General features: G+C 40.1%; 3 protein-coding genes across 11 annotated transcripts in view; 2 read left to right on the plus strand and 1 right to left on the minus strand.

Moving 5' to 3' along the window:
• The first annotated feature begins 5 nt into the window (after positions 1 to 5).
• Positions 6 to 3,596, plus strand: ZnT49B (solute carrier family 30 member 9). Of its 5 annotated transcripts, XM_076368184.1 has the most exons (12): positions 6 to 154; positions 254 to 671; positions 817 to 1,297; positions 1,403 to 1,589; positions 1,683 to 1,765; positions 1,989 to 2,115; positions 2,182 to 2,320; positions 2,386 to 2,709; positions 2,786 to 2,998; positions 3,062 to 3,196; positions 3,257 to 3,370; positions 3,450 to 3,596. In XM_076368184.1, exons 3-12 carry the CDS (start codon positions 868 to 870, stop codon positions 3,492 to 3,494), a joined length of 1,797 nt encoding a protein of 598 aa, XP_076224299.1. In that variant the 5' UTR covers positions 6 to 154; positions 254 to 671; positions 817 to 867; the 3' UTR covers positions 3,495 to 3,596. The 5 variants fall into 5 exon arrangements, with proteins under 5 accessions (XP_076224299.1, XP_031834580.1, XP_031834581.1 ...); XM_031978720.2 differs by having other exon boundaries at positions 98 to 671; XM_031978721.2 differs by having other exon boundaries at positions 98 to 671; positions 822 to 1,297.
• Positions 3,597 to 4,130: 534 nt separating this feature from the next.
• LOC116427954 (uncharacterized) lies at positions 4,131 to 9,169 on the plus strand. 4 transcript variants are annotated; one of them, XM_076368162.1, is made up of 7 exons: positions 4,131 to 4,243; positions 4,832 to 5,120; positions 5,363 to 5,553; positions 6,803 to 7,125; positions 7,632 to 7,750; positions 8,006 to 8,186; positions 8,855 to 9,169. In XM_076368162.1, the coding sequence occupies exons 2-7, from the start codon at positions 4,840 to 4,842 to the stop codon at positions 9,032 to 9,034; spliced, it is 1,275 nt and encodes a 424-aa protein (XP_076224277.1). In that variant the 5' UTR covers positions 4,131 to 4,243; positions 4,832 to 4,839; the 3' UTR covers positions 9,035 to 9,169. The 4 variants fall into 4 exon arrangements, with proteins under 4 accessions (XP_076224277.1, XP_076224278.1, XP_076224279.1 ...); XM_076368163.1 differs by having other exon boundaries at positions 4,137 to 4,276; XM_076368164.1 differs by having other exon boundaries at positions 4,138 to 4,223.
• A 283-nt stretch (positions 9,170 to 9,452) lies between these two features.
• The window catches only part of LOC116428022 (CD151 antigen), a 171,007-nt gene continuing 166,742 nt past the window's right edge, over positions 9,453 to 13,717 (minus strand). For both annotated transcript variants that reach the window (XM_076368697.1, XM_076368696.1), the window contains one exon: positions 9,453 to 12,942. In XM_076368697.1, the coding sequence (XP_076224812.1) occupies positions 12,796 to 12,942 (147 nt within the window). In that variant the 3' untranslated portion in view covers positions 9,453 to 12,795. The remainder of the gene's footprint in view (positions 12,943 to 13,717) is intronic.

The following is a 13,717-nucleotide window of genomic DNA, read 5'->3' on the forward strand; positions in this document are numbered from 1 at the left end:
CTTTGCTTATTTGACAACTGTCAGACATATACGCATCGCAAAATTCTACACGCTGCCACGACTCCGTTGATAATCAGCCTATCACGGTCAGAACCATCTACAATCACTGATCCAATTTTTTGTTAATAGGATTGTACCACTGAAGGTAATACAGGTCAGGAATCAATGGCAATATTGTTTTAAATCCTCTTCTTTTACATTACACAATTAGGGATTAATAGGTAAAAATTCATTAAATCTTGTTCCATTTTAGACTAATTTGAGAATTGTGAAAACCAATTAGAATTTACCTACTAATTTGTAAATCTCCAATATACTGGTCAGAATAGAATTATTCAAGTATATCATTGTAAATTATTCTTATAAGAACGTTATTAACTAATATAGTAATCATATACAGTTTGCGTACTTTTATACTTCGGCTTGTGTAAACGTCACCTACAGTACGCTTCGCCATGAAAAAAGTTAATGTTTTTACCGATGACTATTGATGCATCAGTAATCTCTCTGCTCCTAGGTAGGAGTAGATTAGTAATTTTGACAGTTGGAATAAGATCCACCGGATCTCTTGTTTGAACATAATTTATTACCAAACTGTTCATAATGAGTTCAGTACTGTGCAATTAGTGATTTCATAGATAAGGTAAAGAATTTCTTCGATTTCCTTTTCGGTAAGTATGTTTTGCATTAAAAAAAATATGTTTCAACAATTTTATGTTTGCATACAGATAAAAAGAAATGATGGAAAACTAAACTGTGAATAAAAGTGATTGTTGTACTCCAGTAAAACAATATTTATACAATATTCTTTGGTAGGTTAGGAAGTCGTCAGAAAGGTGTGTTTGGTGGCAGTTAAGATTTGGCACAATGATACAACGATCTTCTAAACTATTGAGGCTTCTCCATAACATTAGCCGTCACAACAATGACTGTCTGTATATATTTCAAGTAGGATATGTGAAAAGATGTGCTAGTACTATGATAACATGCAATCATAATGCCAGATACAAATTACAAAACATAACTAACACTGTTGGATTAAAAGAGAGAGGACAGATGCATGATCAGAGATGGATATTTATTCCAATGTGCAAACCAATTTCTATTTTTGCAAGAACTCAGAAAGAAGAATCTGGCAACAAGGGGAAGAATTCAGAAGAACTAAAGCAAAGGGTAATAGAGTTGAAGGAAGATGATTTAGGTCAGTTGAAGGAGGTAACATTAAATGTAAAACCTGTTTCTACTACCGATGATCAAGCTAAGCAGGAAAAATCAGAGAAAGATGGTACAAAAGAAGGTACAAAAGTTATGTTTTTTTATTCATTGAATTTGTGGTTTATTGAGTTTTTATGCATTTCTTTTTTTAAAATACCTTTCCTAATTAAGTACTTTTAATTTGTAGCCAAGAAGAAAAAAGTTGAAAGAGGTACATCATCCTTAGAGCGTAATTTTATTACACCAGTTAGAGCTATGACTGATTTTTTATTAAAGCCAGCTGATCTTGAAAATTTACCAAAGACCAAAAGAAGATCACCTTATGATTTTGAACCACCAATCACTGTGTATTGGAGGAAAGATGTTGAAGCCAAGTAAGACAACATATACTGATAAAATTATGTCGTTGTATTGTTTAAAATCTACAATATTTACAATAATGTTCAGTAAGCTTGGTTTATCTTTAGAGCCATAGAAGTTTGGGGATCACAAGAAGCACTCTCCAGGGAACTTCGTAAAAAGAAATTTGAGCAGAAAGTTTATCAGCAAAGTAAGATTTATAAGTTTTCTTGGATAAAATTTATAATTGAAAGTAGCACTTGACAATGTTGTGCATGGAGTACAGCCAATCCAACTAGAAATTTGATCATCATCATTGTTGTAAGGTGTCTCTCCATATTGCAGGGATTATTTTCATACATTTATTAATATAATATGAATATCCACTTGATAAATTCTTTGGTATAAACATTGCTACCTGCTTTTCGTCGTAGATGTATTTGCTTTGAAACAGAGACTGAGAGATTATAGGCGAGAAATTGGTAGCAAGTCTGAGATTAACCAAGAGCAAGAAGGTCTTTTCGGAAGAGCCGGTAAAGTAGTCCTAACTGCAATTGCGATGTAAGTTTTATCTTCTTAACTGAGTTTTGTGATGCCTACTTAAACAATAAATTACTTCTTTTTCAGCAATATGAGCAATTTCATATGTAAACTGATTGCTTGGTTATTCACTGGTTCACACAGTATGTTCGCGGAAAGTGTACATTCTGCTGCAGATACTTGCAATCAATTAATATTATTATATGGTATTCATAAATCAGTACAAGTGAGTATAATGTACAGTACAGTATATATTAATATATATTGAAATTCATATAAAAAATGTTTCAGAATCCTAATCCTGACCATCCATATGGTTACACGAATATGAAATATGTTTCCTCCTTGATATCTGGTGTTGGTATCTTCTGTGTTGGGGCGGGTCTGTCAATTTATCATGGAATAAGTGGTCTTGTCAATCCTACAACTATAGAACCGTTTTATTGGGCGTACTGTGTGTTAGCTGGTTCTTTGGTATCTGAGGGTGCAACGTTGTTGGTTGCAATTCAGACTTTAAAAAGGGGAGCCGAAGAGAGGCAACAAACATTTAAAGAATATTTATTGGCGGGACAAGATCCTTCTGTGAATGTTGTACTTCTAGAAGACATGGCATCCGTAAATATTTAATAATTGTAAAAAAAGAAATCGTATCGGGCTCTTTTCCGAGTTTATCATAAGCGTTTTTTATTAGGTTGTTGGTATTTCTATTGCAACCATCTGCATGAGTTTGACTTCATACACAGGGAATACGATATTCGACGCTACCGGATCTATCTTAGGCGGTTTTCTTCTCGCCGGTGTAGCAGCATTTATAATTTATACAAACACTGCCGCCTTAATCGGCAGAAGTATATCCCAGATCGAACTTCGTAAGATAAATGCTGAGTTGGAATCGGACATAATGGTAATGATCTTCATTATTACTGTAACGTGGAACATGTTATTTCATTAATCGTCTGTATATTAGGTACGAGCAATTTATGATGTCAAAGGTATCGACATGGGCAATAATTTAATTCGATACAAAGCCGAAATAGATTTCGACGGGAGGGAATTGACAAAAGCCTACTTGGACAAGAACGATCTTAACATGATGTTAAAGGTATAAAATTTTTATAAAACACCACTTTGACGAGCTCCATGAAAAATATCGTACTTTTAGGAAGTGAAAGCTGTGCAAACTGCCAATGATTTGGAAGTGTTCATGTTGAAGACCGGCGAAGGTATCGTCGATATGGTCGGTGGTGAGGTGGATAGAGTGGAGCTCAGACTGAAGGTATTACAAATTCGCTTGTCTCACCTTCGACATTTTTTTCCCATTAGCATTTACGATTTTATTTTCACGACACTTGCAGAAGAAGCATCCGCGGATTCGACACTGCGATCTGGAGATCCTATAAACTTGCTTTTCTACGGGGATACGGATGCGACCGTGATAAGAATTCTGATGTAAATATTATGTAATATTGACAATAAGCCAATATATCGCTGTACTACTATTTATATAGAAATAGTGAATGTGTCCACACTGATGACCGACAAAACAAATAAAGCACTAGGTGCGAAACTCGTGTTCTATGATTCCACCATTAATTTCATTTAAGACTTTCTATTTTTAGTTTCCCTGAAATATTATTCCTAGTCTTGTTTTGGTCCCTGGTTGATCATTAACGTGACAATTAATAAATAACCGATTACTATTCCAATTTTTCATGAAATCACGCAGTACACGTGTCGATTTTGTACAAAACCCTCGGGTATCAAAGTGTTGACGCGGCCACTCATTCCCTGATTGTAATACGACTACTATTGTAACGCTCGTATCATTGTGAGCATGTAAAGCGATTGTGAAATTCAAGAAGCACCAATCTGTGATTGGACACTGCGCCATCGTCGCTTCTTCGTTCCCTCGAATTATCGATTCTTTCTCGTCGCAGTCAACGTTGGATTACAAACGACAACAAACGGTTACCATGGATACTTTCCGGCTATTTACGAGGGAAGCACCTGCAGCTCGGTTCCCTTGTGTTCCTCGTGGATAGCGTCAGATATGAGCTGGCCCATTCGCGTCGTTAGGAGGGTCGAACGTTTTTACGCGATCGCCGAGACGATCAGATGAGCAGTGTTGAGTAAATCATTATTTCACACAGTAAATACTAAACAATCCATTTTGCTTTAAACCGTACGTGTATCTTCAACTTTCAGTAATTACTTTATTCCACTTTTGAAACAATACCTGAAGACAATATTTCATTCCAACGATACTGAAAAATATTACTTTATGGTCGTACTCTGTAACGTCACAATATTATTCCTTCAATCTATTTTCATAAACAAGTTCAAATATGAAACACAAGATTAAATATTAACCCTTTGCACTCGGAAGTTTCTCACTACAAATATCTAACATTTTTTGCCTAGGCAAAGACGATACTTGAAACAAACTCGAAGGGAAATCACAAATTGAGGAACAAAGCTATTTTACTTCAATATTTCACGCAACGAGGCATTATACGAAGTTCAACATTATCAGATTTTATAGTTTTACTGCGAATCAAGTGGTGACCGTCACCTTCCGAGTGCAAAGGGTTAAACTTTATACCTTACGTTATTGGAATAAAAATATTCTGCAAAATGTTACTTCCTTTTTTTGTCAACATCGATCAGTTTATTTGAACGGGACGGTATACAATAGTTTGAACAGTGTTTAAAGCAGTTTTTCACTCATTTCTATCAGCCTCGCTAATGAGTCGTTCGGGCGAGAGACTTTCGAAACGATGGAGTACCGTGAACGTTCCTCGGAGGAACTCCAGCAGCTCCGAGGAGTCCTCGTTAGTCGCTGGGAGCGTAGAGGGGCCAGTGTACGCGAAGAACGCTAGCACACCTTTGCGAAACAGGTGGTCGGACTCTGAAGAGATCAACAGGTCCTCGCAGAATCAACGGGACGCGAGCGAAGTCTCGGAAGAGGAGTCCGAAGAGGAGGAATCCGGGAGGTCGAAGGGTCACGACGAAGCGCGTGGCAATCGGTAGAGACGAATAATTTTAATCTTTGCACTCGAAAGTTTTTTTCGTTAACACGTCCCCTGCCGCGTGGGGCGTACGCTGAACTTTCCGTTCAAGCCATTTGGAATTATTAGAAAATGAAGAATTTTTTAAAAATTCATTATTTAGAGAGACTAAAATTATTGTGAGTTACTCTAAAAAGAATTATCGAACTCATCGTTACTTCCAAGGTAGAATTACAGATTACACTTTATCCAATCCTTAGTAATCGGGGGAAGCGTCAAGATGATCAAGAAAGATTCGCCAGTAGGCAGAAGCGAAGACGCAAGTCCCGCGGGAAACAAAGACAGGACCGACGCCACGAGGAGTCTGATAGCAGAAAGCAAAAGACCTCGAGCTCTTCTAGTAAACGCCACGGCGAAGGAGACGGTGATCGTTCGAAAAGGAAACATCAAGGTAAATTTATAGTAGACTCGATTATTTAGGGATTGATGGATGAGATGAGAGGTCCAAAGTGAAACTGTAAAACTCGGACGTACGTATTTCAAAAAAATTAAAGTACAGATTTTAAAGAAACATGATATATAAAAAACTGAAAGAAATACTGATACAAAAGAAATGAAGCAAAGAGAGATCAGAATTTTGAAGAAAGGGTGATACGAGTTTAGTCTAAGTCAATTATTCATGTGAGAGGAGAATCAATGACTATCCTCTGTACCCTGCGGCTCGAGGGAGACTGAAGATATTTTGCGTTCCACCATGTACTTATAGGCCACCCACTCTTAATGCAACTCGTACGCATGCTCACAGAGCCAGTGAACAAGCATTACTCTCTCGAAATCACATCTTACGTACAGATGATTCTTACCCTTATAAGCATTACGGATTATAGCTCGAGCGGCAAGAATTATTCGCTCGTGTCTATAACAGTGGTTTAACGCGAATATAACGTTGAATGCTCGAGTCTTTGAAGCTGCAGGGTTTAACCCTTAGCATTCCGGAAGTTCATTAACACGTTCCCTGCCAGACCGTTTTTTGCGACTTCTATCGAACAATCCTGCTGCTATATATTTGCTTAACCATTCGAAAACATGAAACTCATCGTCAGAAATCGAATTAGAAATGCAACATTTCGATCTAATTTCTTAAACACTATTGACAGCTAACTTGAATATAATTTAACGAACCACTTTCAGGGTTGAAATCTCGTGATACTAAACCTGTTGAATATTTATTTGTAGAAATAAACAACATAGTTTGAAAAGCTAAATGTATATTTGTTAACCCTCTGTGGGCCCGAGTAACTTTGAAGTCACATATCAGTATATTGGCATCTTGTTGGTTTATTTCATTTTCCACTGAAAGTGGTGAATAAAATTAAGTAATCAGTTGACTTAAACTTTTATAGGCTCAGGCGTGAAAGTTTCGCGTCATTGTAACTTGAAAGTTGCAAAATATACTCGTTTGATGAAATTATTGAAACTATTGAATACATTCTTAATTCGTACTCATGTGTGAATATTTATTAATTTTGTACTGCATAGATTTTGTTATAATCACGAACAAAAAGTCGGCCCATAGAGGGTTAAGATACCCATAATTGACTGCATGATGAATTTTTAAGAAATTGTGTTAATGAAAAACTGCGTCCAGAAAGAATGAACGAAATAAACCGAGATACACGAGGAACACCGTTGTTACACAGGGGACGACGAGTTGCCGATCACCGAGATTCTGAAGAGGAGCCAAGAGAACCCGCGCATGAAATACGAGCATCAGCTGCCGCTTCCGGAACTGACCACGGACAAGATCTACGTTCAGCACAGAGGAGGTTTCAGCGCGATGAAAATTAGATCGAGAAGTTCACAGTTAGGGCAGAAGCTAAAAGCGACGGGAAACGATGATGACGCCGAACACCGGGACACCCCGCCCATAAAGGTTGCCATTATGGTCCAACAGCTTTGGAAGAGTTCAGGTCTCGTGTTTCAAGGTCTTTTGGGCGGCATGGCCCTCATGCATTTCATAATGGCAAGCAACTATTTTATTCACCCTTTGCACTCGGAGGTTATTCACTGGAAATATTTAACATTTTCCGACGAGATACAGACGACACTGAAACTAATTTAACGATAATTCACAGATCAATTAAGCGACGAAGTAATTTTATTGAAATATTTCCTATAGCAATGCAAAGTTTCATTTAACCCTTTGCAGACGACTGTCGACATTTCGACGAGAAATGTTCATATTTGGAAGATCAAGCAAACGAGTGAGTTAATTACTAACATCTAGAGATCTGCACAGTTTCCTTTTTGTCTATTGATTAAGCGATTGGTATCACTTAGTTTCGTCTGTTAAAGATTTTGTACATTCCTAAGAACCTTCGTCCGCGAAGGGTCGAAATACTAAATATTCAATTTTATAGTTTTGCTGTATCAAGTGGCGACTGAGAGTCACCTCTCGAGTGCAAAGGGTTAATGATTCTCTTTTCGATAACGTCTTTACACTTTCCTGAATATTTTCTCACGTTCCAGTTGCAGGTATTCTTCGATGCTTCCGTAGAGTTCGTCGAAGGCCACTCGACGATTTGCGAGATTTATACGAACATCTTTTCTTTCCTCGTTACTCTGTGCATCGTCTCTGCTCTCGATAAGTATGATGCATAGTTTGGAACCTTGCGATGATTTATAGCGTTTCTTCCCTATAGATGTGCTGTTCGAATTTTATAATTGCAATTTCGATTCGTGCAACGATACGAGTATAGCGGCGAGCAAATGTTTTTGATGTTTATGGTCTGCGAATGAAACGTATTTAGACGTTTGAATTAAAGCGAATCTGGATGTCTACAGGGAACTGACGCTGTACTTGAAATGCAGTTATTATAAATTGTCTGTACAACTTCCGTTAGGTTCGATTTAGCTCGCTTCGACTTGGATCACCTGCGCGAGATCTATTTCGACTACAACAGAGCTGTACTCGCTGTTCCATTGTATTTGGTGGTCTTCTGTCTCCATCAAGTTTGCGTCAACACAGACAATCGGCTGTCTTTGGTACACTATTACAGATCGAACTATAGTTTATGGGAGAACGTGAGTAAAATATTAGCTCGTCCCATAAGTAATATCGTCCTTCAACGCTAACTTCTATTGCGATAAGTGAATACTTATATTTTTTTATCACTAGATTTACGGATATTTATTATACAGTTTATTCTATTGTTTCTAGAAAGATTGATGTTCGTTTAGATAGAAAATCAAATGTTTAAAAATGTATTTTTTGAATCAATCAACATCGACCCAAATATTTACCAAATAATGTTTATAAAATTCAATATGAAACAAGTGAATCTAGTGTCAATGGTTGACATATCGACTATTTAGTGTACGACCTTTCGCCATTTTCTGATTAATCATTAACACGTCAACCACATCGAATTACTATAATTTATTCAATCGAACGATGATTATTCGGAAACTTTCCTCTTTACAAACAATACTACCTAATGCAGTGACATTCAACAAGATGAACCTGCAATAATAATAACTATTACATAATTTGATATTACATTATTTCCATTTTGCATATTTTTCTCGGCAAAATCGTGCAGCAAACGTGTTAGATTCCATTATCGAGGAACTCCTATTTTGCTCATTAAAAAGTTTATGAAAAGCGACATTATCTATAGAATGATCTAACACTTCCAAATTCCCTTCAATCTTGGGACACTAGATAATCCTCCATCCGTTTTCCATTCTAGGCTACGGATGTTCAAACTTTGTTAACCGATTTGAACAGCTGGCAAAAGATATCCATATCCAAAGACGTCCTCGCGGTGCTGGCCTGGTTCTTCATTTCCCTGGACACCAAGGATGACGCGTTTCTGATCCACTTACAGTCCATGGAGAAATACGCCAGCAACGAAGAGCCTAAGCAGTGAATCATCATTTAACCCTCTGTAGGCTCGTGTGTCTTTGAAGTCACATATCAGTATATTGGCGTCTTGCTGATTTATTTCATTTTGCACCGGAAGTGGCGAATAAAATTAAGTAATCAGTTAACTTAAACTTTTGTACGCTCAAAGTGACAAAACATATTCGTTTGATGAAATTATTGAGAGTATCGAACACATTGTTCATTTGTATTCATACGTGGATATTTATTAATTTTGTACTGCATAGATTTTGTTATAATCATGAACGAAAATTCGGCCCATAGAGGGTTAACATCATCTTGCGTGTTAAACCTGTGATAATCATGTTCTCTTACCTTGCGTCAGAAGAAGAGCAGACGTCGCACATACAGAACACTTCATTTCTCTCGTGTTCCAGTTAGGAAACAGGGGAATACGCACCGCATACGATTTTAATGTTTATTCGTAACAGAATAGGGAATACAATATTTATAAAGTTCCTCTAGACTCTAACAGATAATACACGTACATGTAATACCAATGAAGACAATAACATTAAGAATAAAATATAACATATGGCGCGATCGTACAATAGTAAAATATGTTCTTAGACTTCGTCTCAAGCACGGCGCGAGCATCAGTCGACGGGTCCGCTGATCCACGGGATTCGAAGCCACATCCTCGCGCGACGAACGAGCGGAATATAAAAGATCTCACGCGTTTTAAGGAAATCGTCAAGTTACCGCATGCCACAGTTTCCCTTTCGATGCATAGAACGCGTTGCCAGAGTTTCGTGAAAAAACACGAACCACCCTGTACCGCAGAAATTCCCCCGAGCGATAAACAACAAGAAGAAACGGTACGCCGAAACGTCAAACGGGGATTCGTGCACGCGAGAGCGTATCTTTCGGCGAGAAATTTAACGCTCGAGGTATAAATCCCTTATCGTACAAGCGGCGACGCGAATCTCCAGCGGAGTCGTCGACGGGGCGCAGCCGTCGCTCTCGTTGCACGACAAACTTGTCATAAATAATGTGCGAAGGCTCGTATTAACCTGCGAAGCAACAGATAAATATATAAATACTGTACGTACATTTACAACGCTAGACGCGTCTCTCCGCGAATATACATCGCCGATAATTTAAAATATCTCTGGACCTTAACAACGCTATTAATTTCATCAAGGCACTGTTTACAGTTCTGTCCGAGGTTGACGATCGACCTTTGACGGGTGATCCGCTCTCGTCCGCGGATCGAACGATTATCGAATACGATCTCGCGATTTCGGGGGTGGATGAGAAACGGAACGTGGCATTTCAGTTTCAGGGACGCGCGAACGAGAGGGGATTTCGATTGTTCGATCGGTCAAATTTCTCTCTTTTGTCTTTTCTTTTTCTTCTTTTTTTTTCGTCATTTTCCTTTTCGTGTAAAACGTCGGGACGATTCGGTGGTCCGTTTAACGACAAATGTGGGATCAGTCCCTGAGGAACAGAGTCCCGTATGGAATCGCGAACGTTGATCGCGATCTCATCCGCTGAGGACTCTCTCGGGCGAGGCACTGAGAAAGTCTGCAAGGTAGTGCCTCCGTTTTCGAAAGTTCGAGTGCGAGATACGGTGGGGAATGAACAAACGCGTGTACAAAACGAACTAATTGACGTCTAGCAACACTTAACGGTGAAGAGATAATATCGGGATCACGGCAGCCTGACGTTGAGGCGTTCGACGCCAGGGCGGCGTCATCGGTCTTAATGGTGTTAACGCGTCGACAGTGTTGCTAAGAGATTGCAGCTCCAAAGATCTGGGAGACTTGTACAGAGTGTCTTCGTCGCCATGGTCATTCACTTCAGGAAGGGAGTATCTTTATCATGCAAAGTTCGATACCCAGAATGAAATATTCCCCATCGCATCGATTGATTTTTAACTGTTTCTCTCTGATGCAGCCTTCTGCAAGTACATTAAAAAATGATCTCCATTCTGATTGTACCAGGACACACTGTACATTCTCCAGTTAATTAATATCCTTAGTTTCCGGTTAGTTTCAAGTTGACATTCGATCCCATATTTCCCAAAGGTACTTCGAAGCACCAGTTTCATTAAAATATTACGAACGAGAAGTGGCTGATAAATATTTAAATTAAATTTAATTCGACTCAAAGGACGATTTTAAAAAATACCTTACACTTAATGTACATATCATAACATCCTGAAGTGTCTAGGATAAAGGTGCTAAAACAATTAGAATCGCGTAAGACACAAAGATTCGAAAACTGAAGTGCAAAACAACAAGTCGCGTTACGCAACGTAAACTTCGTGATAACAGATATCGATTCCCCTTTCTCGCAGGGAAATCGAGCAGCGTTCGATTCCCAACAGCGTTTCAACGAAACTGGTACTCACCTACCAAACGCGAGAACCCAGACCCTCGACCAATCGCTTGAACGAACGAGCCGACGCTGCACTCGCGTGCGTCTCGCCCGGAAAATCCTCAACCTACCATGCTCCTCGTATCTACACATTTTAGAAACAGTTTGTGCGCGGATTGGTGACGGCAGTATACAAAGAGACAGCTTAATATTTGTACAGGCGATTAGTCGCCGCTAGTAAAACCGGGTCGCACCCGTCGCGAATACATTCCTCCAAAAAGACAGCGCGTCCCTTGTCGAGGGAGCAACACGGAATAGTTCTCGATCACTGGTCTGTTCAGTCTGTCCAACGAGACGAGGCGTTAAACACGAGCAACAACATTGGTAACTCGTCACAGTTAATGGGCAACTCATTACCGCATTACTCTTCGCAATGATCACCGGTGCTCGAGTCGCACAAAACCAACTACATCGTAAACTCCTTCGAATACATCGACCATTCCTCGCTACTAGTTTCACACAATGGAACAACACTACTCGAACATGCCAAAAGTAGCTTCAATCTCACACATTCCCTTACAATTCAATTCCCAGATCACGTGCACGTCAGCAACCGAACTGATCCGCATACCTGACAGACAATTACCAAACTCTTCCCACTGCCATCGAAGACCAACCACCGCAAAACACTCGATCTCAATGTTTCGGTTACTGTTGCCCCGTCTCTTTACACAGACTACAGAATCCTCCACAATCCCCTGCGCAGGATCAGCGTTTACAGTCGCGAACACCTTTTCATCTAAATTCGTCATGGGTCTAGGGACGTCGTCGGGGGCACAATGGCGTCCCCGAGGGGCGGGGGGCTTCCTCTTTCGCGGGAATTGGCCCCTTTTCCTCGCGGCGAAAGGGAGACAAAAGGGGTTCAGAAAGGAAGGACGTCTGTTCGAGACGAGAACGACGAGGGGAGGACGAGGAGGACGGTAGCTCGCGCGTGCTGCCCATCGATCCTTTAGATCCCGTTGATCCGGTCCTTCTTTCAGAACCCTCGGTTTCCGCGAGATCTCGCGGCGCTAGGGGTTTCCAGCCGGGGTTAGGGGATGGCGGACGCTCTTTGAAGACGCTTCCTCGGCCGCTCGCGCCGCTCCCAACCCCTTTCCGGCCGGCTTTCACCCGTCGAACCCCTTTGTCAGGTTACGGCGGTCGGGACGGGGGGTGGTCGGGGGGAAAAGTGACGAGGGGCATGCATCTTGTCGCAGTCTGGCGCTTTTGAGACGGGTCGCGGAGGAAGAGTCAGGAACGAAGGATGACGCCGGCCGTTCCGTCCTCCTCCTTCCGCGGCGGCGATCAAACGGCACCGGCGTCGTTCTGCATGTATCTGCACCACGAGCGGCCGTTGTTGTTGCTCTCGCGGACTTGAAGCAAACCTCAGTCGTCGAAGTCGTGTCTGAGCTTTATGTAGAGGCACGAGCCGAGCACGATGCCGAACAGCTCGAGAACGGACAGGCCCAGGCCCACTGCGCCGAGGATGATCAGGTGGTCCTTCGTCGTCTCCAGGAACTTGTAGATGCAACCCTGCGCGGGAAGGATTATCGTTTTCGTGAAATGATACTGGCTTTTTTAAGTGAAGCGAGAATTTTCTTATAGTAGGTTTCTTATAACGCGGTGTATGCAACGATGCAATTCAGTCTTTTGTCTTTTTGAGCATTGTTTTGAGCGTATTGTCTGGGTTTGCAATCTTTATGCCACGCCTCTTTAACACTAGGTTTACGGAACGCGTCAAATTGACGCATATTGGATTTTAGAAATATTATTTTGTAAATGTTTACACCGATACTATCAAATCTCCAGTTTCCACAATCTAAATAAACGAGCATCAATTCTTTTAGGAATAATAGAATGAAGTGTACAGTAAATGCCCGTAAACCTAGTGTTAAGAAAGATTTCTTTTCTGCGCCTTTCTAATTACCACAGCATTGACAAAAATATAAAATTTCATTCGAATTGATTTGTTTAAAATATATTACATAACAATATATCTGAGTTTTCCTAGTAATGTAAGTTGACCTCAGAAAATTGCCATCAGCACAATTTTCTGAAAATTAGCCGGTACGCAACGTGTTAATAGATATAGATATAGATAAAGGGTTAATATCAAATTTTATAGTTCGTATGAAATCGAACGGTGAGTGACACCTCTCGAGTGCAAAGGGTGAACAATTTCTGCGCCTCCCAGGTTGGAAATCGCTGATTTAGTCACGTTTTACTTCAAACATGAGATCCGAGAAAACGTTTGAATTTCAAAGTGCCGGCAAGTTTCAGAAAAGAATCTCCAGTACGTGATACTAAG

The sequence above is a fragment of the Nomia melanderi genome, chromosome 6 (genome assembly GCF_051020985.1).
Source record: "Nomia melanderi isolate GNS246 chromosome 6, iyNomMela1, whole genome shotgun sequence".
Taxonomy (NCBI): Eukaryota; Metazoa; Arthropoda; class Insecta; order Hymenoptera; family Halictidae; genus Nomia; species Nomia melanderi.